A 27,384-nucleotide genomic window follows, 5' to 3' on the forward strand; every position below is an offset into this window, starting at 1 on the left:
CCCTTTAAAAATGGGAGGAAAGCTTTCAGGGATAGTTCGACCGCTATCATCTCCAGACAGTTTATGTGTAACAGTCGCTCCGGGCTCGACCAGAGGCCGGAGGCAGACCTGCCCTCGTACAGGGCGCCCCAACCGAGGTTGAATGCATCTGTCGAGACTACTTTCCATTTCGAGACAGCGCCCGTGCTTACGCCTAACTGATACCAGTTGGCTATTTTCCAAGGGGCCAGAGCTGCGATGCAGCCGTGGGTCACCCTGATGCGCGCGCGGCCGGAAATCCAGGCGCGCGCTGGAACACGGTCTCTCAGCCAGCGCTGTAGTGGGCGCATGCGCAGCAGGCCCAGTTTGAGAACCGCAGAGGCTGATGCCATCAGACCTAGCATTTCCTGAAATCGTTTGAGCGGGTAAAGAGACCCGGCTTTGAACGACACGGCTAAATGCTGAATAGTGAGAGCGCGCTGTGACGTCAGACGCGCTGTACATGTCACAGAGTCTATGTCTATCCCCAAAAAGGAAATCCTCTGGCTGGGAGACAGAGCGCTCTTGACAGGGCATTCTAAATGGCTGAGGATCCAGGATCTGTGTGTCGTCAGTAGTTCCTCGGAATGGGCTAAAACTAGCCAGTCGTCGAGGTAGTTCAATACTCGCACTCCCCGCATTCTCAGGGGTGCGAGAGCGGCATCCATGCACCACGTAAACGTACGGGGCGCTACGGAGAGGCCGAATGGAAGAACCATGTACTGATAAGTCTGCCCCTCGAAGGCGAATCTCAAGAATGGCCTGTGATGGGGTGCTATTTGAATGTGAAAGTAAGCGTCTTTCAGATCCACTGAGAAAAACCAATCCCTCGGGCGAATTTGCGCGAGTATTTGTTTGGTAGTTAACATTTTGAACGATCGCGTCATAAGCGCTTTGTTCAAACGTCTGAGATCTAGGATGGGTCTGAGACCGCCATCCTTTTTTGGTACGAGGAAGTAGCGGCTGTAAAAGCCTGACTCGCGCTGCGCAGGGGGGACAGTTTCTATCGCCCCTTTTGCAAGAAGGTTTATCAGTTCGGCGCGAAGGACGTGTGTCATTTCGCTTTTCACTTTGTTTCGACCACGGCGCGAAAGCGCGGCGGTCTGCGAGCGAACTGGAGCGAGTAACCTCGTTTTATTATATTCAAAACCCAATCTGATATGCCGGGGATGGCCTGCCATGCAGCGGCTCGTGCGGCTATGGGTTGAATGTGCTTCGGGCACTGGCCGCCTGTTATGAGGGGACCAGTAGCTCGAGTATGCTGTGCTTGTGACACTGTGGTGACAGCGCTTATTTGTAGGGTTGCGCACTGAGAAGTGGGCACGCGCGCTAGATTTAGAGCACCTCCGGCGCAAGCGGGAAGGTGGGCATGAAAGGAGACCCGAGTGAGTCTTTGTGACACTTGGGGGAGTGTGTATACATGTAGGGGTGCGTACTGTGTAGTGGGCACACTGCCTACATAGAAAAAGCTCTCTTTGTGCTTTATTGAGGTCGCCGTGAAAACGGCGTTTGTGTGCAGGCGTGCGTGCATTGTAACAGGCTCGTTTACTGCAGTATAGACATCTCCAACCGCCTTTAGTGAGGGGATTGGAGGAAGCATGTGAGGTTTCTTGTGTGGTGGTCCGGCCGCAGCGGGACTTAACCACGGTCTTTTCAGCCCGAAGGTCAGGAGGGCTTCGGAGGCTTGGGGTTCAGCACAATCCTGGGCCGAGGTCCCTGTCTCTCTGGCGGTTTGCGGCTCGTAGAGCGAGAGCGGTGCTGGGTTTTGGTCGCTGGGCGAGACTGTAAGTCTGGCTGCGATGGCTTCGAGGTCTGAGGGGGCGGCGCGTTTCTACGGCGTCCCGCAGCAGAGCTAGAGCGTTTCGGCAGGAAGTGTCTCATTGCCTGCGACGTTTTCTGAGCCTCAGTAAAGCGTTCAGCGAAACCCTTAACCGATTGGCCAAAGAGGCCGGAAGGCGAGATAGGAGAGTCGAGAAAGGCGGATTTGTCGGCGTCTTTCATCTCCGTGAGCGTGAGCCAGAGGTGTCGCTCTAAAACAGCGAGGCTTGCCATGCTTCCGCCGATCGCTTGTGCTGTGGTCTTTGTCGCACGCAGGGCTAGATCAGTAGCGCTGCGGAGATCTTTAAGATCTCGTCCAGGTTACGGAGAAGTCTGGCCTGAAAAACCTGCAGCACAGCCATGGTGTGTAGAGCCGAAGCGGCTTGACCAGCGGAGGTGTAAGCTCGGCCAGCGAGAGCTGAGGTGGTGCGGCACGGCTTGGATGGATGCACAGGCTTCGACCGCCATCCAGCGGCTGAGGGCGGGCAGAGGTGTGCAGCAATAGCCTCCTCGAGAGGGGGGAGGCTCTCGTAACCGTGGTCTCGGGCGCCGTCGACAGAGGAGAGCGCTGACGAGACAGAAGTCTTCAAGCGTGCGGAGAATGGGGCTTTCCACGACTTCGTGAGTTCATTGTGAACTTCCGGGAAGAAGGGGGCGTTTCTTTGCGGAGGGGCCGAAGGGCGCCCCTGCAGGAACCATTCATCCAGCCTGCTTTTAGCGGGCTCGTCTGGAGGAGACCAGTCAAGCTGAAGGTCGCTGACAGCCCTTGTACGCACACGAGTAAGCTCCGCGTCGATATCGGCGCGTTGTCCGGTGCAGCTGGGTGCTGTAGAGGGGGGGGGGGGGGGGGGTCCGCAATGGAGCCCGACCATTCCTCACTACTGGACGCGGCGAGAGAAAGGCTGTCATGTCTGTCCTCTTCCGCTTAGGCGCTCCGAAGGAGAAGGGGGCGCTGGTGAGCAGGGACTGGCACTGCTCGTCCACGAAGAGGACAGGCGAAGGAGCGAGAGCGGGCGAGGCACGCGGGAAGTGTTCCGGCGTGAGCTCGCGTGTAACAGTATGCTCAGGCATTCTCTGATCGCGGCGTTTCTTATGCGGCACTTGAGAGAGAAGAGGCGGAGCGGGTGGAGCATCGTGGCTGGTTTGAGCTAATCGAGCCCGCAGGGTCGATATAGCCATGTCGTCGCACTCAGGGCAGCCGCCCTTGAAGAGTGCGCTCTCAGCATGCTCGCGGCCCAGGCAGGAGACACAGATGATGTGGCGGTCCTCGCTGGGCAGAGGGCCTCGGCAGGAAGCGCAGGCCCGAGGCATTTGAAACAACGCCTCGAATTCTGGAGGAAAAAAGTGTGATGCAGCGGCAAACACACTAGCTTTGAAAAGGATATAGTCACGCCGGATGGCGCAGCAGGAAGCGAGTGCTGAAGGCGGCGTCGAGATGAAGCACGAGCCGGCGTCCTCAGATCTGCGTTGCAGTGCTATCCCGCTGAGAGGCTTTTCGACGGCGTGTAGAGGCTTCTCCGGAGAAGACAGCGAAGTGCAGGTGAGATCGCTGAAGTAGATGAAATCTGATCCCTATGGTGAAGCGGTGGCTTATATAGTTCCAGCCACGCCTATTTTGGCGCGCTCTGACGTCCAATGGGCGCGAAGCGCCCCCATTGGTTCGTTACTCTCCGCCGCCTCACCATAGGTTGCTGCAGTTGCCGCAGCACAGCCAATAAGCGCGCGAGCCGCTTCGCTTGGGTCTGCTGTGCTGCAGCACTGCGTTTTACATTATTTAAAAATTAAGGATAATTTTTGGCTTCATATTCTCGAGAAAAGGGGACCTTTTCCCATAGCGTAAGCTAGCTTACGCAGTACGAGAGTACTCTCGAAAGGGAACCAGTATCTCTAAATATTAAATTATTCACATGGTTTCAAAGAACAAGAGATATCTGTAATTTTTACCGTAGGGATGGTCATTTCATGAAACTCAAATGTAAATATACTGGATTTTTGATTCTCATGAGCTGTAAGATCTAATCATCAAAATTAAAACAACAACAACAAAAAACTTTTGAAATGTTTTACTTTACATGTAATGAATCTAAAAGAACGTTTCACTTTTTGAAATAAGTTACAATTAAAAAAAGAAATTGTGTGTGCGTGCTTTTCTAGCAACTTAAATCTATCACTCCACTACAAATTGAAAACTGCATCTGTTATATAAGGTTCTCTTTTTCTCTCTCACACACTCTTGAACCATAACATCACCTGTCATAGTGCACTTTGAAGTGGCATTTGCAAACTGCTTTATTTCCTTTTTGAGCATTGCACTGGGCATTTTCTTCAGCATTCAGCACGGTATACTTCACATTGGTCTGGGACCACTTACAGTATATCTATTTCCTGGAAGCTATTTTATTTCCACTGAGGTCACACACTAATTTTTTCTTTCCTTTTTAAAAATTCTATTTGTTCAGTACATGTACTTTGTACAATACTTCACTTGACATACCATAGTTCTCAGTAGAAAGGAACTGAAAGAAAATCTTGACCTCGGTGTGACGTCTGTGGTTAACATTCTCAGAATACTTAGCCTTAAAAAAATAAATGGTTGTAACATTTATTTTGTTGAATAAGCCATATGTAATATTTAATCTTAGAATGACAATAATTACAAAATCAGTTTGTTCAGATGTATTTATTAATTATAACATGACAAATAAATGCCCTGTATGACTTTGTATCCATTGTTACCACAGAAGAATAATGCCCAGCGATAAAAACAAATAACAAACATATAACAATGAATTAGAATGTAATAATACAGGCACATTATACACAGCTTAAGTAAAATAAATATTAAAACTCTTTGGTTCATAGAAAATAACTAAACATTAACTGCATATTTTACAGTATAAAAACAATTTATGGGTTAGCAATACATCTAAAATAGCTGCCACATTAAGTCTTCGTACTTTTTTAAGTCAAATCAAAAATTATTGAAGTCGCTGCTAAGTCTAACCACACATCAATGTTCAAAAAAATATGTCAAAGTTTCGGTGAGTAGGAACTTGGTTAGTCTGATACCAAAAAAAAAAAAAAAAAAGGTACACAACATCACGTTGCCTAAATGCATGTGAGCAGCGTCCTTTTCCTCGGCTGCTCAGCCAGGAAATCAAAGCAGAACCAAAGCTAAATGCTACAAAACAATAACAACAAACCAATATATAGGAAGTTACCCTTACTATGAGTTACTTTAGCATTTACAAATATATTATTATAAACACTAGGAATTGTATCAGAGCTGTGGTCTAGCGGTTAGAGCTTGTGCTCTGACTCATTTAACAGTGCTCATGTGACCCCTGCAAATCTGAATCATGACATTTTCCTGACTTTTAACATTTCCAAAAGAAATGTTAAAAGTTGTCACAGTCTTCATTTGCATTGTTCGTTGTACGTCCAGAGAAAAAGCTTTCTCTACGACCCTCAATCATTTGTGTCTCTCCCGTGCTGAGAGTCTGCAACCTCAGCATTTGCCTCAGCTTCCGACGAAACTCTTTCGATGCAAAATAATAAATAAATGGATCTAGGCAACTATTAATGCAGCTAAGAGACAGGGAGAGTTTATAGTAGATATAGAGAGACTTGTTGTAGTACAGCCTTGCGATTGAGTGGGCCAAGAGTAATATGTTATTGGGAGCAAAACAAAAAATGTACACAAACAGAACGATACATGCTAACCGCACAGCACGGTCTTTCTGATGACTGTTGGTCTTTCTGACTAGGACGTAGATGATGTTAATGTAGCAATACACTGTTATGATGAATGGACAGAGGAAGAGGATGATGAACAAGCCAAAAAGGAAGCCCGCCCAGTGAGCAATGCCCGGGAGCATGTCCTTTCTCAACACATCAAAACATGTGGTGATATTGCGCTCCTTTACTTTATATGTCAGGTCGTTGTGTTCCAGTGGATTCAGAATCACAAGGACTAGCAGCCATATGAATATACAGGCACCAATTGCATATGTTTTTTTCTTCCTCATCTCTCTGAAGTGCATCGGTTTCACAATCCCCAGGTAGCGGTCGGCGCTAATAGCAGTCATGAATAAAATGGAGCAGTACATGTTGGCATAGAAAACCACTGTCAGTACATTGCACATGCTTGTACCCAAAGTCCAGTTGTAGCCCTGCATTTGGTACGCGATCTGAAAGGGGAGCACAGTGCCCAGTATCAGGTCAGTGAGGGTGAGGTTGATCATAAAGATGATGGAGGGGGTTTTCGGAGAAGTGCGCATCAGTAACAGAAACAGAGAGATTCCGTTACCACTCAGGTTGGCAAGGGTCACGATGACATAGATGGCTGACACAATTTCACCGGCCAATTTGTTGTCAAACATGGCCAAGGTGGCATTGTCCATTTTGTTGTCGATGTTTTGTGAGTCATTCATGGTTGTTGTCCCACCTGTTTGAAGAGACAGAGAGATTACACCTACTATAAACTATGTTTTTATCTCTTGAAACTCAAATTGTGAGAAACATCTGCACTGTTGGTTCGTTTTACTTGTTTGGTGTAGAAACAATTGCTAGTAAATTTCGCAAATAATTACAAAGAAACGGGAAGTAAAACATTGAATTAAAATGGAACATTTGAAGTACAAAAACTGATATAATACTCCAAAAATCTATTTTATTTACAACTTTGACAAAATCATATTTTTACACTGTAGTTGAACTTTAAGTGCTTCATTTAAGAATCTTTTCAAAAAGAAAATGTATCATGAAAAAAAAAATGCATAAATTATAATAGATGACTGATATAAAGATTACAATTTAAATCATTTTTACAAAAGCTGGGATGGTACCTTCCAAAAGGTACATTTTGTACGTTATTTACTCCTAAAGGCTGCAGATTAGTACCTTAAATATACATAGAATTATCTAAAATGTATATAGTAGTACTTAAATTGTATATATTAGTATGCTTTTAAAGGGGACCACTACAGTTACAAGTTTTGTACATTTTTTTTTTTGAGAATTCAATTTAACTGATCTAAATATTTTATATAAATATTTTTATATTTATGTTAATATTAATATTATTTATTAGAATTTACAATTCTAAATAAAATAAAATAAATTCATATTTTATTTGATTTTAGTATACATTTTTAAGATGTCTGTGACATTGTAAGGTTTTGCTGAAAACACCTCCCTGCAGTCACACAGGAAAGACATGAGATATAATGTAAAAATGTTGCTACTTCTCACCATCAAATAGATTGGGGTGCACTTCTGTGAACAGGAAGTGCTTTCCAAACATGCTACTTCAGCAGGTACACACAATGCATGTCACATTTAACCAACAAATCACAGCCATACGTCGTAAGTCTCAGAGCTGTTTCACAAATGTTGACTGAAATGATTCACATGGACAGAGTCTCGAGCTAGGGACTTTTTTTGTGTTTTTTCAAAGGAAGTGAAAAAATATTCTGATGCCACAGCGTGTGCCAGCATCAGATTTGATAGTCATTACAGTTCTCGTGCGGCTGTCTTGCACAGATTGCAATTGTACGGGTGGGCTGTAGTTTCAAATGCTTTACGTGAAAATGTTTCTGAAACAGTGTCCTTGTTTCTTAAAAAAATATTTATAGACTTGATGTGTCTTTTTTAGGTCATGATGCCAACTTATGGGTACACCACCTTTCTGCATACTCAAACTGAATACTTAAAGTTAGTGGCTAAAATGTGTCCCCAGCTCTGTCTTAAAGTCAACCCTATACTTCTGAGTCATTTATCTTCTGCTTTATAGTTCTTTGAATTTTGTCCAACCTAAAGCAGACTTGCGGCGAAACGTTACATCCAAAAAAACAAAGACACAGATCTGTCTTGTTCAGTTTAATAATTTATGTGTCCACTTGGATGGGTTAAATGCAGACCACCAATTCTGAGTATGGGTTACCATACTTGGCAAATGTCACAACTTTATATATATATATGTGTGTGTGTGTGTGTGTGTGTGTGTGTGTGTGTGTGTGTGTGTGTGTGTGTGTGTGTGTGTGTGTGTGTGTGTGTGTGTGTGTGTGTGATAAAGTTAAGTTGATGTTTACTATGACCTAAGCTAACTAAACGTAATTAAAAACTTTCTTTAGATAAATTAAGTAAGTATAAAGAATTTTTTTTTTTTTTTGTGAGTGAGTGAGTGAGTGAGTGAGTGTACAGGCACTTCAGTATCACACGAAACAGTTTTATTCATAACCGTATTTTTACAGTTTTACAGGTTTTTACATATCAATATTATGAAGGGTTTTATTTTGTTCATACATGTGACCCTGGACCATAAAACCAGTCATATCTGTAGCATTCACCAGATTTCATTTTATACAACATTTATTCCTAACAATAAGGTGACTTTTTTTCTGGCTGTTGACAGTATTTGGTCCCACTTTATTTTAGGTGGCCTTAACTACTTTGTACTTACATAAAAATAAGTACAATGCACTACTATTGAGGTAGGATACGGGTAAAGTTTAAGGACCGGTTTTGGTTGTATGGGTAGGTTAAAGTGTTGGTTAAGGTCTAAAGGATGTGCCAACAGTGTAATTATAAATATAATTACATAAATTAATTACAGGTGTCTCATGACTCATTTGCATATTTAAACATTTCACAAAACTTGTAATACAAATAAAAATGTTTGCAGTTCTTAATGTAGTAATTCAACTGGGGATAATATGGTAATATCTATAAGACTGTTGGAGTCCAAAAAAATATTGGACATTGTTGGCTTTCAGTGTATCAATATAAGAAAGAAAGTCATGCAGCTTTAGATCAACATAATAGTGTTTTTTTTATATATATTTATATATAGATTTCTGTTCTGTAATTGAAGTCCATCAGTTGCATCCTTCACATGTTTTTATATGGGTGTTTTGAGCCCAAGTTTTGTGCAAGCGCCCCAAGCACGACTGCTGGAGAACACATTAACAGTGCCACCCACATCAGTACAAACAGATGTATACTGTACCTGACTGTACTGCTTGTCATTTTGAATTTGGTATCTGCCCAATTCAAAATCACAAAATGTATAAACTACTAAACTGTTATCAGACTTAGCTTTGCAAGCTAAGTTTGTTTTTTTGTTTTTGTTTTAACATCACGTTTTTTTTTTTGCAGTGAAACCATGCCTATGTGTGACGATAACAACCTAGCCACAGCTGCCACACTTAGAACATCTCAGAATATGTTTATTTTTTTTCCATATAGTCAGTTTCCAGATAACCACAAACCACCTAAGCTACAAAAAGCTTGAACATTCTCACAGTTATTGTAAAAGTTCATTAACAAATATTACCCCAGTTGTATGGACAACTATACGGAGTAAGTTGTCACAACGGAACCTGCTGTTAAGCGCCTTTTCTAAACTTGTCAGGGAAATGTAAATAGTAAAACAGCTACCAAACACAAATTCAAGAAGCAGAAAGGAGCTAAAAGGTAACATACAAAATATTTTATGTTGAAGAACAGAATTCAACTACATTAAATTAATTTAAAATAGTTTGAAACGAAACCACTGCCAGATGAACACACATACTTTAAATTAGATTTGAATATAAATCCTCATAGTAACTCATGACAAGGCCCATTGTTTCAACATAATAAAGGCTCAGAGTAAAATCTATTTGCATTCTCACAGTACTTTCTCATCACTCATGAGGTGTTACACCATCATGACTCATCTGCTATACATCAAAACAAAAAGAGCTCTCTTTTGTGAAATGACATTGATAGTATATGATCAATGAATTTTTCTTGGAGTCTAACAATGTTACAATTGTTGTCCTTTGTATCAAAATGGGATTTAGTTGGAATGTTTGAAATAATTGTCAAATCTGGAGTAATTTTTTTGTACTGAGATTTTTGATGTGATCATCCGTTCAGTGAACCATGACACTTCTACCTCGACAAGAGCAGCAAAGCGTTCAGGTAACAATTCATCTGTTCTAACTAACAGCAGAGCACATGTACAAAATTTAACTAAAATCTGAACCTCCAATAATGTTTTTGGGAATACCACATGACGTACAATGGACTATCACAGAAACTAGTATAAAAAAGTATATCTGTACACATTTAGGAAATAAAAAAGATATATATCAGGCTTGTGTACGTACCTCAAGAAGCATGTGCAACTTCCCTTGTGTGTTGATGGCAGTTAATCTGGCACAACTGTTAGACGCAGGAAACTTGTTGATGAGAGGAAGTACACCGCCTGACTACTCATTTCGATCAAAATATAGCAGCATTTGTGAAATGTAAAAAAATATTCCATGCTTCCAAAATTTCTTAAATTTCTCACATTTCTAAAATTACATACAGTTTCACCAAAGATATCACAACTATGAATTTATCAGTTAAGTGATATTCACAAACAAAACTGAATTTACGGCATCCACAGAGGAAGTTACTCTAATTTCATGCTGGTTTTACAAAGTTTATCTTTCTCATTAATGATGTGTCTTTCAATGTTTTGTTGGATTGGATTTTTAAACAAACACCTGCTAAGGTGAAATTGATGTGGTAGGATGTGGTGAAGACAATACACCACATAAACCAGTAAAAATTAAGGCGCACACCTTTCTTCACGCCAAGCACGAGTAATCTGAGGGGTCCCACCCCATCAAACTGTGAAATGAACAATTAACTTTTGAGATGCTCCAAATTTTTAGTAGTGAACTTACAAATGCATTAAGACAAACCTCAGTGTTTCTTTGGTCAGGCCTGTAAAATCCCATCTGGATATATAGAAATAGAAAGAAAGTCTTTATTAATTGATGCTTACAAAAGAAAAACAAAAAGAGAAACTGTAATGCAGAAGCTCATTTGGGGGGTTTTATCAGGGTCATATGTGATCTTATTTCCTGTTTGCTTTGTTAGCTCAACTTTTTATGTCTGTTATTCATGTATTTGACTAGACAACGCACTAACTGAAAATAAGCGTTTTATTTTGGAGAAGGGGGAAATGTATATTTGCTTTTACTACTGATTGACTATAGATAACTGTCATGAGTGACAGTATAGCTTGTTTTTATCATATTTACCATCAATACTCCTTCACAGAGAACAAGAAAGCAGTGGTGATAGGTATGAAAAAACCAAGAAGTCAAATTAGAGGTAAAAAGTCAAGATGCGAAAGAAACAGGAAGACATTATGACTTGTTTTCTCCGTCTGAAAGTGTGGGAACTAAAGGAGTAGTATGAGAAACTGCAAATTACAATAATTTCTGTCTTTTCAGTGCAAACTGATTCTGGTTTAGAGTTGACTCACAAAGAGCAGACTTCAGCTGCTGAGCTGTTTTGCAAGCAAAAGCCATTAATCTTAAGAAATCCAGCCTTAAGAAAAAGTTTTTTCTTTTTTAGGATTATTTCAATTTCGATTTAGCTGCATGAGAAATTATGGTGCAAATGCTGAATTATAGAATTTTGTAATTTTATATTGTTACATTGTTAAATTTAATCGAAGTGTAAAAGTGAAAATAGAAGTTACACATTTAAATGTTTAAAGTAAAGAATCATAATAAATAATAATGAAATTCAAATAATACTTTATATAATCATATATCTTTATTGTACACAAATGGTCAATCCATCAAATACAGTATCACATTTTTTAAGTATTCTACAGAGTTCACTTTTTTTGTTGGACTCAACAATAATTCTAAAAACCTGTAGGCTATTTTAATAACAGACGGGATCTTTAAGTGCAAATCAAAGGTAAGGCCTGTGACCCCACGTTGCCTCCCCCCACCGAATGCCTGCAATTTCACAAAAACATGCACACTGTTTAGAAATATCACAAAACGTGTTATTTGACCTAACAGAAGATGATTTTAACACAATTTTTGTTCATTTTGGCCTGCAGGTAAAACGATGCTCTGACATTTGCTATATCCTTTTGTGAGATGTACAGTTTTTGTTAATACAGAAAAACCACAATGTCTATACATCAGGGACAACAGAGGCATCATTCAAAGGCATTACAGTCTGAAAGTGTAAAATTAAAAGGTGCATGCTTAAATGTTTCATTAATACGATGTAGCATTTCTAAATTCCTAAAGAAAAAATATGTCTCTGTTCCCCATCCCACATTACATATATTTAAAATTTCACAACACATACTGCTTTCTTTACAGTAAAATCTCTCTTTCTCTCTTTCTCTCTCTCCCTCTCTCTCTCTCTCTCTCTCTCTATATATATATATATATATACTCTTCTGTTTAACTGAATCCATTTCTTGCACTACAAAAGGCATACACAATTGTTCTGAGGTATCGTTTCTCAATGAAGGGTGTGAATCCTTGATAAGCATACAGAAACCGATCACTTTAGATTTATGACACTGCTGACTTTGTGTATAAAACATTAAGAGGGGATTTCAATGCACTATACTCACACATAGATTCAGAAGACAGAAAACAAGGTTGATCTTGACTGTTCTTACTATACTGGCATGACCCTCTCGCTTCTGAAAGTAGACTTCTTCCTGTCTTGGTCTTTTTTTCACTCGTCCGCACTCTTCTCTGAGCCTGTACCAATGACCTTCTTGTAGCAGTGTTCTCCTCCGTGTTCAGGAGAGATTGGTGGGAAGTCAAACAGCTTGTTCCCAGAGCCCATTCGCTTGTGGTTTCTAGCACCAGGTTGGTACAGCTGCATTGCAGGTCTGTCCTGTGCCGTGAAATGAGTAAGACATAAAAGACTAAAGCAATACACTCATAATTCATACCACAAACACAGATTTTTCTCATGTCAGGTTACTTAAGAAAGTGCTATTCATGCATATAATCAATTTCCGTCCCCTTCTGAATCACATTTCAGGCAGACAACCTGCTATTGACAGCCCCTCAAAATCCATTTAGTCCATAACAAAAACATTACACTGCACTATATCTGTTATGCTCTTTTTTGACTTTAACATGGTTTGTATTTATGGTGGTGGTGATGGGGGTGACACAAAATGGCTCAGCTAGCTCAGGGCTAGTAACCGGACCACTGAATCATCTGCTGAATGACTACTTACTAAATGTATAAACAGAATCCAGCATGTAAGCATTTCAATGTGCAATATTATATGTATTCTTCTATATACATGTGGGATCTGTTCCAAAACCAAGTGAAATGATATTTATTGTCTACATAAGAAGAAGCCTTTTAAAACAACACTCTACATATGCTTTACATAGGCAACAATCACACAAATAGTTGTCCTCATGAAAAACATATTGGGAAAATACATTTTTTCATATAGTATTAAATAATTTTTATGCAGACGTTTAACTATATAGGTATACACGGGGTATAAAAATTTAGTGGATAAATATGGTTTAACTGAAATTTCTCTTTTCGTCTTGGATAGATTTTTTTTCTCCCTAAAACTAGATTTTAAAGTTTTTAAAGTTGTTTTAAACATTTTAAAGTCCTTATATTTTTATTTTCAGGCTGAAAAGAAACATTAGATTTAACTGACTACAATTTACTCAACATATCTCTCGCCTCATCCACCATCTAGGATAGATTTATTTTCTCTGAAAAAGCAGAATCTTAAATATGTATTCGTCACGTTACGAAATAACGTTTCTATGTTCTAAATGTTTCAAAATCCTCAAAATGCACATTTAATATTTTTTCCTGGTATAAATGAGATCTAATTAATGCATTTTAAAACTAAATTTATAATGTACAGTGTTCCTGCTTCATCTGCTACCTTTAATGGCTCTCCCCCTTGAAATATAGCAGAAATGTGAATATTTTTTTAGATTTTATATAATTTTTTTAATGTTATATTTTTATATGACATTTAAAAACCCTTATTTTTATTTCTAGGTTTAAATGAGTTGTTGCATCTCATTTATACATTTTACTCTGTATTTCTAATGGACATTCCTCATCTGCCATCTTAAATGTATCTCCCACACCATCTCTACTTTGGGAGCTAGAAGCATATGATGCCTTAAAATGCTGCCCATGTAGGCAACTCACTACGTTTTGGAACAGAGCCGTAGTTTTCTTTTTTATAAGCTTCCTCTATTGGGAACCACTCCTCATCTGTGCCATTACAGCATTTGCAACATTCTGCTGTCAACAAGCACGCCTGGCACTGTAAGGTGCACGGCCTCTCAGTAAACAGCATGTGTAGCATCCCCTCCCGTGGGTAGAAAGGCTCAAAAACTAGCTGTACCTTTGCTGGCAGAGCCCCTCCTATCTGGTCTGGCCCCTCAGACTGGGAAGTCCTTTTCTCCTGATGCACTAACACAGACTGAGAGACACGATGTCTTCCGTCAATAATATTGCCAACAGCCAAATTACAGCTAACTACCTCAACACATCAGTGTAGGCTGCATTGAAAGCCCCTGGAGGGAGGCAGATTCGTATTGTATTTCCCACAGACATAATGATGTATAAATCAACTACAGATGTGTAAATATTGAATGCATTAGTGGATTCATCTGCTACACAGACCGGACAAACTGACTGATGACAATAACTGTACATAATACCAGAACCAGAGCTGCAAATGAACTGTGACTGTGAGAAATCGCTACTCTTTTAGCATTTATTTACCTTATTGCGAATCCGTTCTTTCCTGCTGCCCATGTCCTCTCGATCCTCCTTGCCCAGTTTGTCTCCAGTCTCTGGGCAGTAAGAATAGCCATGATGTTGGTCTTTCTTGGCTCTGTCCTGGCAGTAGCCTTTACCCCATTTGGTCTCCTCCTTGCGTCGCATGAATTTGTCAAACTCGTAGTGATGCCTCTGTCGTTTGCGCTCCTCGTCTCTGCCACGATGCTCTTTGTCCCTTTGGCGACGGCCATGACCTTCCCGCTGCTCCTTGTCACTCTCGATTTGACTCCTACTATAGAGAGCCCACTTAATAAAATCAACCACTTGAATATGACTTTATAAATAAATGTTTATACAGTGGGGCCCAGAAGTAACATCCAGCATGATTTGAGAATGATCTAAAGAACCAGTGTCTCAATGGAGGAAAGAACATGGTAGATGTTGAATCCCAGATTTTTAAACCCGACTGTATCTTTTATGGCAAGTAGTGGCATGTTTTAGGTAGTTCTTACTTATCCTTGGATTCCTTTGACTTAGTGTGTCCTGCTGGCTTTTCCCATCTGTTCTTATCCTTCTCTCCGCTGTCTCCTTTATCTTTCAGTCTATCTGAGTCCACGTCATCGTCTCCATCACATTTCTTCAAAAGCTAAAGAAGTCAATATTGCAAATCTCATGTAATGACTGGTTTTCAGTACAGTACTGACAATGACAGGTGAAAAACAGTCCATCATGTTTAATGTCTGAAGATGAAGGTGAAGTTAAAAGATGAAAGTAAAACAAGGTTTATAAGGTAGACAAATCCAAATTCAAGTAGGCAATATGAAATAGTGTGCTGAATGCAACAATACTGAAAGAAATGAGAATTGAAAATAGGGCAACTTAAATACAGGGCAAATAAGGAAAATAATGACAAACATCTGTGCCGATTAAATGAATCAACATAAAACTAAGAACAAAATACCTGAACGCCTTTTATACAGTTATCTTCAAGATGTGATATGTTTTTTTTATACCTTGATCTTTATCTCCTTTTCAGAGAGCTTTTTTTGCTTTTCAGCCTCCTTTCGCTTTCGTCTCTCCTCTTCTCTGCGTTTCCGCTTCTCCTCCTCCCTCTGTCGCTTCTTTTCCAGTTCCCTCCTTCGCCTCTCCTCTCTTTTTTCCTCTCTTATTCTCTAGAATTTAAAAGAATAATTTATATACAGTAAAAAATCATTGTGTTTAACATGCAATTAGATGGTGTTCTTACCTGTTTCTCTAATTTCTTGTTTTTGATGTATTCCAGCAAAGGTGTTGTCCTTTTGGCTGCACATAAAGTCGCACAGAGGGAAAATAGAGCTTAGTTTATGGTCAATTTTAATGGAACAATTTGTTCCAACTGAAAATTCTGAATAGCGGTTTTCTGCTGACGAGCAAAATAACATCTATGGCAACGTGATTTGAAATCACACAATAGGATGAAAATTCAAGTTTGAGGAATTATTGTGTGTTAAGTAGTAGATTAAAAATTATAATGTACTCTGTTACTAACATAACCTTGGTTCCCTGAGAGACAGGAACGAGTACTGCGTCTGCTAAGATGCTATGGGAAAAAGCATTTTTCTTAGATGACCGAAGCTTTGTCAATAATGCAGTGTAACTGCACTGCCATTGGTTCATGCAGTGAATTAAAAACCTATGGTAAAGAAGCACTCCAGAATGGGTGGGGCCATCTGGCTATATAAGCGGGAATTTCACCATAGAATCCTCAGGTTACTTCGACTGAAGCAACGACTGAGTTGTGCAGCTACATAGCATGGCCAGCAACACACGTTTCCTATCTCAGGGAACCAAGGATAAGTTAGTAACCGAGTACGTTCCCTTTCGATACTTTACTTGTATTGTATCTACTAAGATGCTATGGGGAATCAGTAAAATCCTGCTGTGCTATGCTAGAGGAATGACTAATACTTGAACTTGCCTTAAGCACCCAATGAGGCCCAGAGGGACCAAGTATTTTCAGTGAAACCCCAGAGGACACAATGGGGCCAAACATACAGAGGTCGGCCTGGCCTTGGGTAATCATTTGAGAGAAATTCTTACAGCCTCTGAACTCAGTGAGGGCCAAGAGCATACACACAGCGGCCGTCACAGCCCTAATCCCTGTCCTTCGAAAAATATGTTGGGCAATGAGAGTCTTCTTCTAAATGAGTTGTCTTCTGAGGTGAATAAGTCGACCTCTGCCTTGCTGAAGATCTCCCAGATTCTTTGAACCATTTTTGGGTGGAGCATCCACTCTTCTGAGGGGACCTTGCTCTGAGATAGCATGTCTGCTCCTTGATTCAACCAGTCACATGTGTTGCTTTTAGTGAACGCAAGTTGAGCTGAGCCCATTCCAAGAGGTGCTCTACCAAAATGAAAAGGCGCTTCAAGACCACCCTGGCGATTTATATAGGACAAAACATTCATGCTGTCCAAGTGGACTAAAACGTGGTATCCTTCTAGGTCTGGTAGAAAGGTGTGAAGGCCCAATCATACTGCCAGCATTTCTAGGCAGTTGATGTGAAGATGATATTGCTCTTTCGACCAGTGGCCCAAAGCCAGTTTGCTATTGCATAATGCTCCCCAACCTTTGTTGCTGCAGACCATTTCCAGGGGCATGCCCCCTTCCATCCACTGAGGGTCTTTCCAAGGGGCCAGAGCTTCTATGCAGGCATGGTCCACCTAGATACAAAGGCGTCCGAGACACCAGGAACATGGCGGAACTTGAGTTTTCAGCTAGAATGAAGGGACTGCATGCAAAGTGGGCCCAACTGAAGTACCGGAGACGCGGAGACCATGAGGCCCATAATCTTCTAAAAGGCCTTGAGAGGACAGGAGGCTTCAACTTTGAATGAAGCCACGAGCTGCTGAATGGCCAGTGCACGTTCTGGTGACTACCACCCTCATTTGGTCTGAGTCGAGAACTGTTCCCAGAATGATATCCGTTGGCTGGGGAACAGTATGCTCTTGGCAAAATGGAGTCCCTGAGTCCCAGGCATTCTAAGTGTCTGAGGAGGAAGGATCTATGAGATAGTAGCTCATACTCCGACTGGGCCAAGATGAGCCAGTCATCAAGCTAATTCAGAATGCGGATTCCCATCTGTCTCAGAGGGGAAATCCATGCACTTCTTAAAATTGCGAGGTGCTAGAGAAAGTCCAAAGGGAAGGACCATGTATTGATATGCGTCTTTGCTCTGAACCAAGGTTGGAAACATGCCGCTGAATTGCGGGGGGCTTCAAGTGAATTGCAGAGAATAGCCTCGTTTTATTATCCCCAAAACCCATTCTGACTCTCTGGGGATATTCACAACAAACATATTGCCTTAGGCACCCGGAAGTAAATTGGGTGCCTTCAAAAAATGAAGAAGGCATTGAAGAAGGCAAGCCACGAGCAAAGCCAGATGAGACATCAACTCTTGTAGTGAGAGAGGTCTGTCTCAGCGAGCATAACCTCAGTATGGGCATATTCAAATACGAAGCTATCAGTGATATTAAATCATCGGTGACAGCATTCTGCTCTGATCCGCTTAGAAGGATTGAGCTGCTCAAGGAACAAGAGGCACTGATCCTCATCTGTAAACATACTAGCACATCAAACAGCAGCATGGAGAGTGAAACATGTGGGGGCTTTTCTGGCGGGTGAGGGCATTTTCGAACGCGTCTGGTCAATCAATGTCTACTTATGTCACGCTTAGTACCAGTTGTGCTGGTTAGACCCTACTCCGGAGTAGGAGCTAATTTGGTTCTCGAAAAGGAAGTCCGGTACTAAAATCGCACCTAGTTCCTGTGGTGCGAAAATGCCCAGAAGTGGGTAGTTCCACAATTAGTTCTGGTACTTATGGTTCCTGCGATGCAAAAGGCCCTATAGTTACAGCAGATAATGATCTGAATGTATAAAGGCTTGATAGAGTATACCTCAGGTGGTATGGTGGCAGTAAATGGAAATCCACAGATGATTAACAGATCAGGAATAGCTGGAGCAGTTTTGGGATGTTTAGGGGAAGAAACTTTTAAGGAAATAGAGAGTATTATTAAGAGACAAAAAGAGATATGGGGAAACGCTGAATGTATAAACCCCTCACAACATACTGCATCATTTAGTGAGGATTTTGAACATAAAATGACAGAATACCACTCTCAGGGTTCATGAGAATGGCTGTCAGATTCAGATGGAAATCAAAAACAGCAGACAGTAATTGAGTAATCAGAAGATTATCTTAGAGAAGTAAGATTGCGAAATAAGATAGCAAGCAAGTTAGAGCTAAAAAGAATGTTAGACCAAATAAATAAAGACTGGCCTGAAGTTAACATTAAAGGGATAAAATACAAAAATCCTAGCACCAGAAAAAGAGGCAGACAATTAGGGAGAAAGAGGGATCAAAAAGTAATCAGAGGACGCAGTTTAACGTATGGTCAAATGAGGTCAGCCAGTAGATCTCCACCAGCCAAAAGCATTGCTGGGCCAGAAAGTTTGACAAAGTCTGGTAAGCAGGCTATATTTCAGGAAGGATATTCTTATATGATAAAGGCAATTAGGGAGATGGATAGAATGACAAAGGTCCTTAAAAAACAAATACTGATAATGGCGTTAGAAGAGTCAGAACCTGAATATAGTATTATAGTACTAATATGAATTTGAAGACTGGGAAGAAGAGCCAAGAAAACAGACACGCGTCTGGTCAATCAATGTCTACTTACATCACGCTTAGTATCAGTTGTACAGATGAGAGTCAGGATTAGATGAAAACACCAGTTCTAGCAAACAGGACAACTCCTAGATACCTCACATTTAATGCCTCAAAAGAGTCAAGAAAAGAACAGGTTGATCTACAATTTAAATAATTATAGTTAAACTTAACTGAGGCTGTAAGGCAGCAGGTAGTAGGGTTGGGTGATATCTTCAAAATTGCCATCAGACTATGTCTACAAAATTGGCAGCGGACGATGTCTTCAGTGAAACATTGTGATGGATGATGACATTGGGGTTGGATACTCCGTCATTTATCCAAATTGTTTTTTGAAACTTTGTCCATGTTTAGCATGAGAATCCAACTCTTTAACAGTATAAACAACTCTGAATGCATGAAACAGCATGCTTCAGTCATCGAAGAAAAATTTGTTTTCAAATAGCGTCTTAGCAGACGCAGTACGAGTGAAGTAAAAACCTATATATTAAGCCTATATATTAAGCCCATAGCAGCCCATTACAAATTATCCTACCAGACTGGTCTGCAAATTGATGTCACGATTGAACAGCTCTATAGTTGGATAGCAATTCTCAACATCAAAAATGCTCTTATCAAAATAAACTAAAACTAGTTTTGTAATACACTTGTCCTGTTAATATATCTCCTGATATACATTTATCTACAAACAGACTAACAGTGCTAAACAATTTCCAAAACAGTACCTATGAGTTCTCGGGTTTTAGCTTCAATCTCGCCCAGCAGTGTTTCTGGATTTGCCATTGGTTTCTCCTCATCACAAGAGTAATTTTCCAGAAATCGCCTGTATTCTGGGTCTAAAAAAATATTTTAAATAAAGTGTTAAACAAATTAGCTTACTGCAGTATATATTTTATTTAGTAAAGTAACTTTTTATAGATACCTTGAATCTATAAATAATGTTTTATAAATTAAAAATATAAACACCTTCTTCAATAGTTCCTGCTTTAGCATCTTTCTTCTTTAACTTTTTCTTGGAAACCTTCTGAAATGGAGCAAATTCTACAACAGCTGGAAACTCTTGGCCTAAATGTAAAAAAAATATAAAACAAATATTATATTAAACAAATATTTAGTGGACTTGTTATATATTAGACTAAATTGAAACCATTTATATTACCACTATTGTACTTAACTGGTTTGAGGGGGAATAAAGAGTAAAATAAACTATGTAATCGAATTACCTTTATTGTCAATGAATACATAGCCATCAAAGCGATCTCTGAAAATAATGATATCCTCTGGGTTTTTGAAGTTGATGTATGCTCTTGAGAAGAGATGTGGGTATAAGCTGGGAAAATTAAATATATAAAGACATGCACATGTATAAGACGCTGACAGTGCTCCTGATCACAGTATATTGATATACACAAGCCAAATATACCTCTGATCAGCGGGGAAGAACTCGAAATAGTCAAAAGATGGAAGCGGACTCAGATGCTCCTCGAGCTGGTCTTTTGATAGACTGGGTGGCAGTCGGCGTATGACAACCTTCATAAAAAGAAGCATATTTAAACAAAATTGAACTAAAACAAATCATCAACACCAAAGCAAGACCAGCACCCACAATTACAAAATAATAGTTGCAAATATTAGAGTAAAATGGCAATAACAAAACTGAACATGCCATAACACGTGTGTAAAACACTACAAGAGATAAAAAAGAGAAACCTAACTAGTATACAAAATCAAATTTTTTTTACATTTTTGTACTGAGGAGGGGCTGTGAACATTTCTAATTTCTCAACTTATTACAGTCTAATATTATTGAAGAGTCCAAAATCCCTGTGCATGAATCAAACAGAATGCTGTTATGGTCCTTTCATGTAATTTTAATCTTTTAAAATCCAGTCCTCATTAATTGCAAATGCATGGAAAAAACTAACAGTACATCATTTACAATTTCCATGTGTTCCATTAATTTGAATTATACATGAGTAATGCCAGAATTATCCCTATACACATACATTGGCAATATATACATATTAAAAATATAAATGTTCTAATGTTTACAGCACCACTGAATGTGCTTTTTTTTAATTCTAGATGCATATAAATATTCAATGCCTGGATATAATTAATCCATCCAAAAGGGTAATTGCGTAGGAGTGCAATGATTGATGCCACTGGGATCTTCGTTTCGTCAGACTGTCCTGCGTTTTCGCTGTCTATGGTGCTGAATCCCGTTTCCACCATCATCATTCACACCCTCCAACCTACCAAACAACTGCACCACTTACCTTGGTGAAGATCTCCTTTTTCTCCTCCTTGTGCTTCGGGTTCACCGCGACGTTGTCCTGCTCCCTCTGACACTCCCTGAACTGGATCTCCACGCTGCCTCTCTCCCTGCTTCCTGTCCTCTGCTCCTTTTCAGACCTCATATCTCCATTTCGCCCTCTTCGCTGTCTGAAATCCGTAAACTCTCGCGGGAATTCCCCCAAATACCGCGAGGCTTGCATGTTAGTGTTTATCTCGTCATGTAATGCCTATATGTTTCGTTGCATTTTGTTTATACAACAAAAAAAGAATTATGAGCTACGAGCTACGTTAGTTTAAATTGTAAAAATAAATAGAATATGGCTATTTGGGCACTATATATGTGGTTCATTTTTTTTATTTAGATAGCTAGGCCTACTAGAGAGATACACAAATATATTACTCAAGTAAAACAAATATTTTTATTTGAGCAAGGTGGAAGGGGATTAAAACAGCGACCATGACTGTTATCGTGTAGTGCCGGGCGCTGCAGTGTCGTCCTCGGGGTCGCTGTCGGTGCCGCTCGGCTGGACGCACGGTGGCTCCGGTCCGAACGGGCTCCAGGTGCTGACTGTGCTCCATACGCTTGGACTGCTGGGCTGACTCACGGAGTGCCCGAAACAGTCACGACTAGGAACTGCAAGAAGCACGAGACCACAATCTGTCTGCAAACGTATCTGTCAGTGTATCTATATTATGTTTCCATTCCCTTATTCACCTGCACTGCATATTTATCTATCCATCCGTCGGCGAAAACATTATATAGATATAACCTATCTATTATATTTATTGTCAAAAATGTTGGCCTGCCCTGTCTATCTTTAGAAAATATATAACTGTTTATTTATCTGAAAATGTACCCGTTCGTCTACAAAAAGATCTATCCACCCATCTGGGAATCTACTGCACTCATAAATCGACTCATTTATTAATCACACAAATGTGTGTCCATCTGTATCTTTCCACAGATAGAACTCTATTTATCTGCAAATATATATGTCCATCTGTATGAAATAGCATGCATACAGACAAACCAAAATTTATTACGACACCTTCAACATTTCTCACTTTGTCATAGGTTATTCGCAACAGTTTTAAAATGGTAATAAAATAGAAGAACTCAGAAATAAATGTCAGATAACTTATTACAGATAGAAAAGTATATACTGGATTACAGTCAACCAAAAATTATTCAGATGGTAAATTTAAGTAGCCTACACAATAAGATAATACCAATTTAAGTCAAATAATTACCAAGCAATGCTTAATTTTGTGCAGTCCGTGGTGTAAAAAGGTCGCATTAGCAATTAAAAAAAAAGAAAGATGATTTTTTTTTTTGGTTTGACTGTATGTCCATTCATTTATTTGCTAATTTATCGATCATCTGCATACATATATACCTTATCAACAAAAAATGATCGGTCTATAAAAGTAGGCATCCAGCCGTTTACCTCTCTGTCCATATACCTTTCTGCTTAAGTATTAGCCTATCCACTTATTTATTTATCTAAACAAATGGTCTGTCCATCTGTCTTCCATTTTCACAAATATATATGTAAAATTGTCAATCTTCCCATTAATCTATATGCAAAAAGTATCTATCCAACCATTTACTTGCAAAATTTACATCTGCAAAAGCATCCATCAGCAAATCCATTATAAATCTGCAAAAACAAGTATCTACTATAATTTTTTAATCCACAGAAGTATCAGACCCACTCTATATTAAGTGTTTTTAACCACTAAAAGTGTAATTTTGATACAATGCAATTCCGGCGCTTACTGTAACAGTATCGAAATGTAGGCTTCATTTCTATTGGTTATTGTCAATTGCATCAAGAAATACAGCTCACAAACAAAAAGTTGAAGATCCACAATTCAAAATGTACAAAATTTTACTTAGCAACAATACATTTATATTAACATTACATTTAAAACAAAGATCAGACTTTATTTTAAGGTGTCCTTGTAATTATACATTTAAGTGCGGAGTAAAATTAACTACTTGTGATTAGGGTTAGGTTTAGGATTAGGGTTTGGTTTAGGGTTACTTCCATATTATTATGCATAATTTATTTATAATTAATTTGTGATTTGCAATACAACATACAATTATGTACAGTAGGTACACGGTTCCTAGCATTTATTTTATTTTGTATTATAAGCATTTAGCAGTTAAAGTCGCCTAATATAAAATAGGACCAAAATCTATTTACTTATATCTATCTACATTATTTCCTCTATTTAGAGTATCACTATCCATAATTAAAGCTGTTGTAGTGTCTTACCACTGAGAAATGTTTGTTTTCCGCTGGCCGTCTCAATGCAGAGCTGAGGTGAAGGCCTCTCTGGCGTGGAAATGGAGCTCTTTAAACTAGGCACAAATGTAGAACAGGTGTCCAGATCCTGACTCACACGCACATGCGAGTAGGTGATGTTGGATTTGGATGGTGTGCAGCCCATGACTAATTCTGCTGCTCACAAGCCAGCTTCCATCTGGGGAGCATCCAGAGCAACACAGCCTGCACATTTCAGTGGCACCAGACTTCTGCTCTAGTTCAGAGGCCGATCTGAAAGACCCCATGACGTTCCTGATGCACAATTAGGGAGGAGGTGCCAGATGCCCCCTTGAGAGGGGCTTTGAGTACCGCAAAATAAATAAATCAGGAACCATTTAAATTGACCTTCAGTGGTAACATCAACATACACTTTTGGTCAAAAGTTTGGAAAAAGCAGTTGTGCCGTTTTGTATTTTTCTGAAACTATATGATACATTTATTCAGCATTTATTTGAAATAGATATATTTTATCAATTTATTAATGTCTCACTGTCTCATTTAATGGGTCCCTAATAAATAACAGTTTCAAAATGTAATTCAATTTCACATTGTTTTTTTTTTATCAAATAAATACAGCTTTGGTGAGCATGAGAGACTTCTCTCAAAAACATTTTTAAAAACCTTTAATTATTGCAAACTTTTGACCGGCACTGTACACGGTCATCTCATAAATCATATTAATTATCATATTCTTGTATTTCACTACTGATGTGGTTGGACTAACTAACTTCAAGCTTTGACAGTTTTTATAAGTGTTATAAAAACAAATGACCAAAAAATAATAAAGTTGATCAAATCTGTGGGCTGATTTTGGTGACTTGCAAAATAAATGCACAGATTACCTTGCATTCTCAACTTCAGGCACAGATTTGACATGACTGATAAAATCAATTATCAAAGTCGTTGCAAGTAGCTTCCTTTGGTTGACTAATTTCAGGGTTTTCTAAACAATGCAAATGTCAGCAGATCAATGTTATCGCCTGATTGGCACTGTAAATATCATATACATTTTGTTCAGCCTCATCCACAAAACAGATGTTTTAATATAGCAGCAACGAGAATACACAAATCTGTGTAAAAATATGGATGCAGGGTTTATTGATTAAACCATTCGAACCCTTTTGCATTCACTTCTTTACATTTATTCATAGTAAAAAAATCCACAGGGGTCTGACACACAGGACACGGCTGGGGTGGTGGGTGGAGGGAGGGTGGGTTATTTGTGTCCTCTTTAGTGTCACATTCTATCATCATCGCATGCTCAAAGTTCCTCTTTGACCCATTTATAGGTCTCAATCACGTACTGGTGTCAGACATGGACGTCTCCAGCATCATATCGCTCTCGTGCATGTCACATTCTAAGAGGAAGCGCTGGAAAGCATCGTTTTGTTTATCAGCATTGAAAGACTGCGTTTCCAGGCACACGTTCACCTCTTCTACCGGTTGAGCTCTGCTCTCATTGCCGTCGGCAGAAGTGTTGAGCATCTTCATCAGTGCAGGTGTGCTGAGGGTCTTTCTTACTTTGTCTTTAATATCAGTTCCTGCAAACCGAGACAAGTTAACAGTTGCAAAGAAAATGTACGAATTAGATGCTGCACACAAAGCATATGGTTGGTTATCTTACCAATGTAAGCATCCGAGTCGCTGATATACATCTCAATGCAGTGACCCAGCATGGTTACGGAAAATGTGTCATCTCGTTTAAGACCAAGTGCCTAATGAAGGAGTTTAAATGTTTGAAGTAAATAATAATTGATAAAAAAAAAGAGAGACCAAGAAATTATGATTATATTCTCACAGTGTGAAAGTAGTCAATGGCACTCTCAAAATCTCCCATGAGGCTGTGCACATAACCGATGGCTGAGTAAGTGGAGGCATTCTGTGGGATGAGGACCAAAGCTTGCCTGTGGTATTCGAGAGCCTGTTCATATTTCCTACACAAACAAGATGAAAGCAATCACTGACCTGATTTGTGTCTATTGCAACAGATCAACGTGTAGACAAGCTCGCTATAGAGGCAGAGGAAAAATCATAATCAAATGTTGACTTGATAGTATAAACTGCACATTTTTATCGATTTTTCATATTTAGTGTGGGTCTAGACTGCCACTTTTATGTATGCTCAAGTTTCAGTTTTGTATAGATGAAATGCTCAATGTGCATGTCATCTTTCAGATGTGACTTTAAATACTTACTGCATGTGGACAAATTTAGGAAAATTTGTTTTATTGATAAAGTCCATAAAACAAGCAAACAAAGACAGAAATAATTAAAGAGACATTTATAACTATAGAATCACGAGTGAAAATGATCTTCAAGTTTGAATTGCGGGTCCTTTGATATCCAGTGGGTGGACATGTATAATTCATGAAACACTAGAGTGACAGAACAAAACAAGCCCTCTATTAAAGAGGAGAAAAACAGACACAAAACAGAGAAAGGACTCATTGTGTCCAAGCCCAGTTCACGCTCTTCATTAAAATCCCACTCCTGATCATTTTAGCAGCAGAGTAAGATTAGTTCATCACTATGGCCCTGATTCCATCTATTTTTAAATGGAATATAATGAGCTATATCAGCTGCAAAATTTGTCAGTATGTAGTGTAGTGTATGTCCACAACCAATCAAAGGTTTGGGTTTTGTAAGATTTATGTGTAAGGTTTTTGAAGTATCTTACCCTCAACAAGGCTGCATTAATTTGATTTTTAAAAAATGCAATAAAAAAGCTGATATTGTGGAATAATATTTAAAATCAAAATAATAATATATTAAAGTAACTTATTCCTGTAATGGCAAAGCTGAATTTTCATCAGCCTTTACTCCAGTCTTCAGCATCACATGATCCTTCAGAAATCATTCTAAAATGCTGATTTAGTGCTCAAGAAACATTTCTTCTTATTAATGTTGAAATATTTTTGTGGAAAAACTGATCAGTTTTTCAGGATCCTTTGATGAATAGAAGGTTGAAAAGAACAGCATTTATTTCAAACAATCTTTTATAAGATTCTAAAATGTCTTTACTATTACTGCTCAACTTCTTGCACCCATGATCAACTGAATGCAGCCCATTAAAATAATTGATTTCTGTCAAACCCAAACATTTGAATGGTAGCGTAGGTTATGAAAAACGGAAGTAAATGTACTAAAACTAAAATCAGGATTCTTTCAACTTACTTCAATTTTCGACAGACATGACCTAAATTGTTTAAGAGCGGCTCCCATTTGTCTACCGTCACCTAAAAAAAAGAAATGATTCTTTAAAAATACAGAATATTTTACAAGGGTATGATTCCTACAATGTACCAAAAGTGAGAAATTCAACCATTAAAGTTAATATGCTATAGAGAAGACATGTTTTTTATTTTGACAACTGAATTTGAGTAACTGAATCTGTTTGCCAATTGGAAATTTGCGTTAAAGAGGTATTTTCACCGTTTCATCAGTTGAACGATGCACCCAAAAACATAAAAGTGCATCATGACGTCTACTCTGACTAACGTTTGTCCTGACAGCAAAGAAAAACAGGATGGTTACCTCATTTCCAATGGCCTTGATCTTATCCATAGCATCTAGAAACAACTTCTCGGCTGTTTTATAGCTGCAACAAAGCAAAG

The 27,384-nt window shown here is 39.3% G+C and overlaps 3 protein-coding genes across 6 annotated transcripts in view; all 3 read right to left on the bottom strand.

Annotated features, from left to right (window-relative positions):
- Positions 1-4,512: 4,512 nt before the first annotated feature.
- Positions 4,513-10,076, bottom strand: p2ry8 (P2Y receptor family member 8). Its single transcript, XM_059499411.1, has 2 exons — positions 9,993-10,076; positions 4,513-6,283 (listed from the first exon to the last, which is right to left on the bottom strand). Exon 2 carries the CDS (start codon positions 6,267-6,269, stop codon positions 5,235-5,237), a length of 1,035 nt encoding a protein of 344 aa, XP_059355394.1. The 5' UTR covers positions 6,270-6,283; positions 9,993-10,076; the 3' UTR covers positions 4,513-5,234.
- A 1,344-nt stretch (positions 10,077-11,420) lies between these two features.
- Positions 11,421-23,955, bottom strand: LOC132095377 (regulator of nonsense transcripts 3A). Of its 4 annotated transcripts, XR_009422435.1 has the most exons (13): positions 23,720-23,951; positions 21,416-22,068; positions 20,560-20,666; positions 20,360-20,466; positions 20,103-20,201; positions 19,862-19,972; positions 15,680-15,735; positions 15,447-15,605; positions 14,946-15,079; positions 14,437-14,725; positions 14,054-14,131; positions 12,088-12,543; positions 11,421-12,057 (listed from the first exon to the last, which is right to left on the bottom strand). XR_009422435.1 is itself a non-coding variant. In XM_059500291.1 (12 exons), exons 2-12 carry the CDS (start codon positions 21,632-21,634, stop codon positions 12,379-12,381), a joined length of 1,521 nt encoding a protein of 506 aa, XP_059356274.1. In that variant the 5' UTR covers positions 21,635-22,068; positions 23,720-23,955; the 3' UTR covers positions 11,421-12,378. The 4 variants fall into 4 exon arrangements, 3 of the variants coding, with proteins under 3 accessions (XP_059356274.1, XP_059356273.1, XP_059356275.1); XM_059500291.1 differs by having other exon boundaries at positions 11,421-12,543; positions 14,437-14,722; positions 23,720-23,955; XM_059500290.1 differs by having other exon boundaries at positions 11,421-12,543.
- Positions 23,956-24,841: 886 nt separating this feature from the next.
- LOC132095378 (cell division cycle protein 16 homolog) overlaps positions 24,842-27,384 on the bottom strand; it is an 11,917-nt gene continuing 9,374 nt past the window's right edge. The window contains exons 14-18 of the mRNA XM_059500293.1: positions 27,305-27,368; positions 26,945-27,006; positions 25,569-25,704; positions 25,395-25,485; positions 24,842-25,311 (exon numbers count right to left, since the gene is read on the bottom strand). Of these exons, the coding sequence (XP_059356276.1) occupies positions 25,067-25,311; positions 25,395-25,485; positions 25,569-25,704; positions 26,945-27,006; positions 27,305-27,368 (598 nt within the window). The 3' untranslated portion in view covers positions 24,842-25,066. The remainder of the gene's footprint in view (positions 25,312-25,394; positions 25,486-25,568; positions 25,705-26,944; positions 27,007-27,304; positions 27,369-27,384) is intronic.

The sequence above is a fragment of the Carassius carassius genome, chromosome 19, assembly GCF_963082965.1.
Source record: "Carassius carassius chromosome 19, fCarCar2.1, whole genome shotgun sequence".
Lineage (NCBI taxonomy): Eukaryota > Metazoa > Chordata > Actinopteri > Cypriniformes > Cyprinidae > Carassius > Carassius carassius.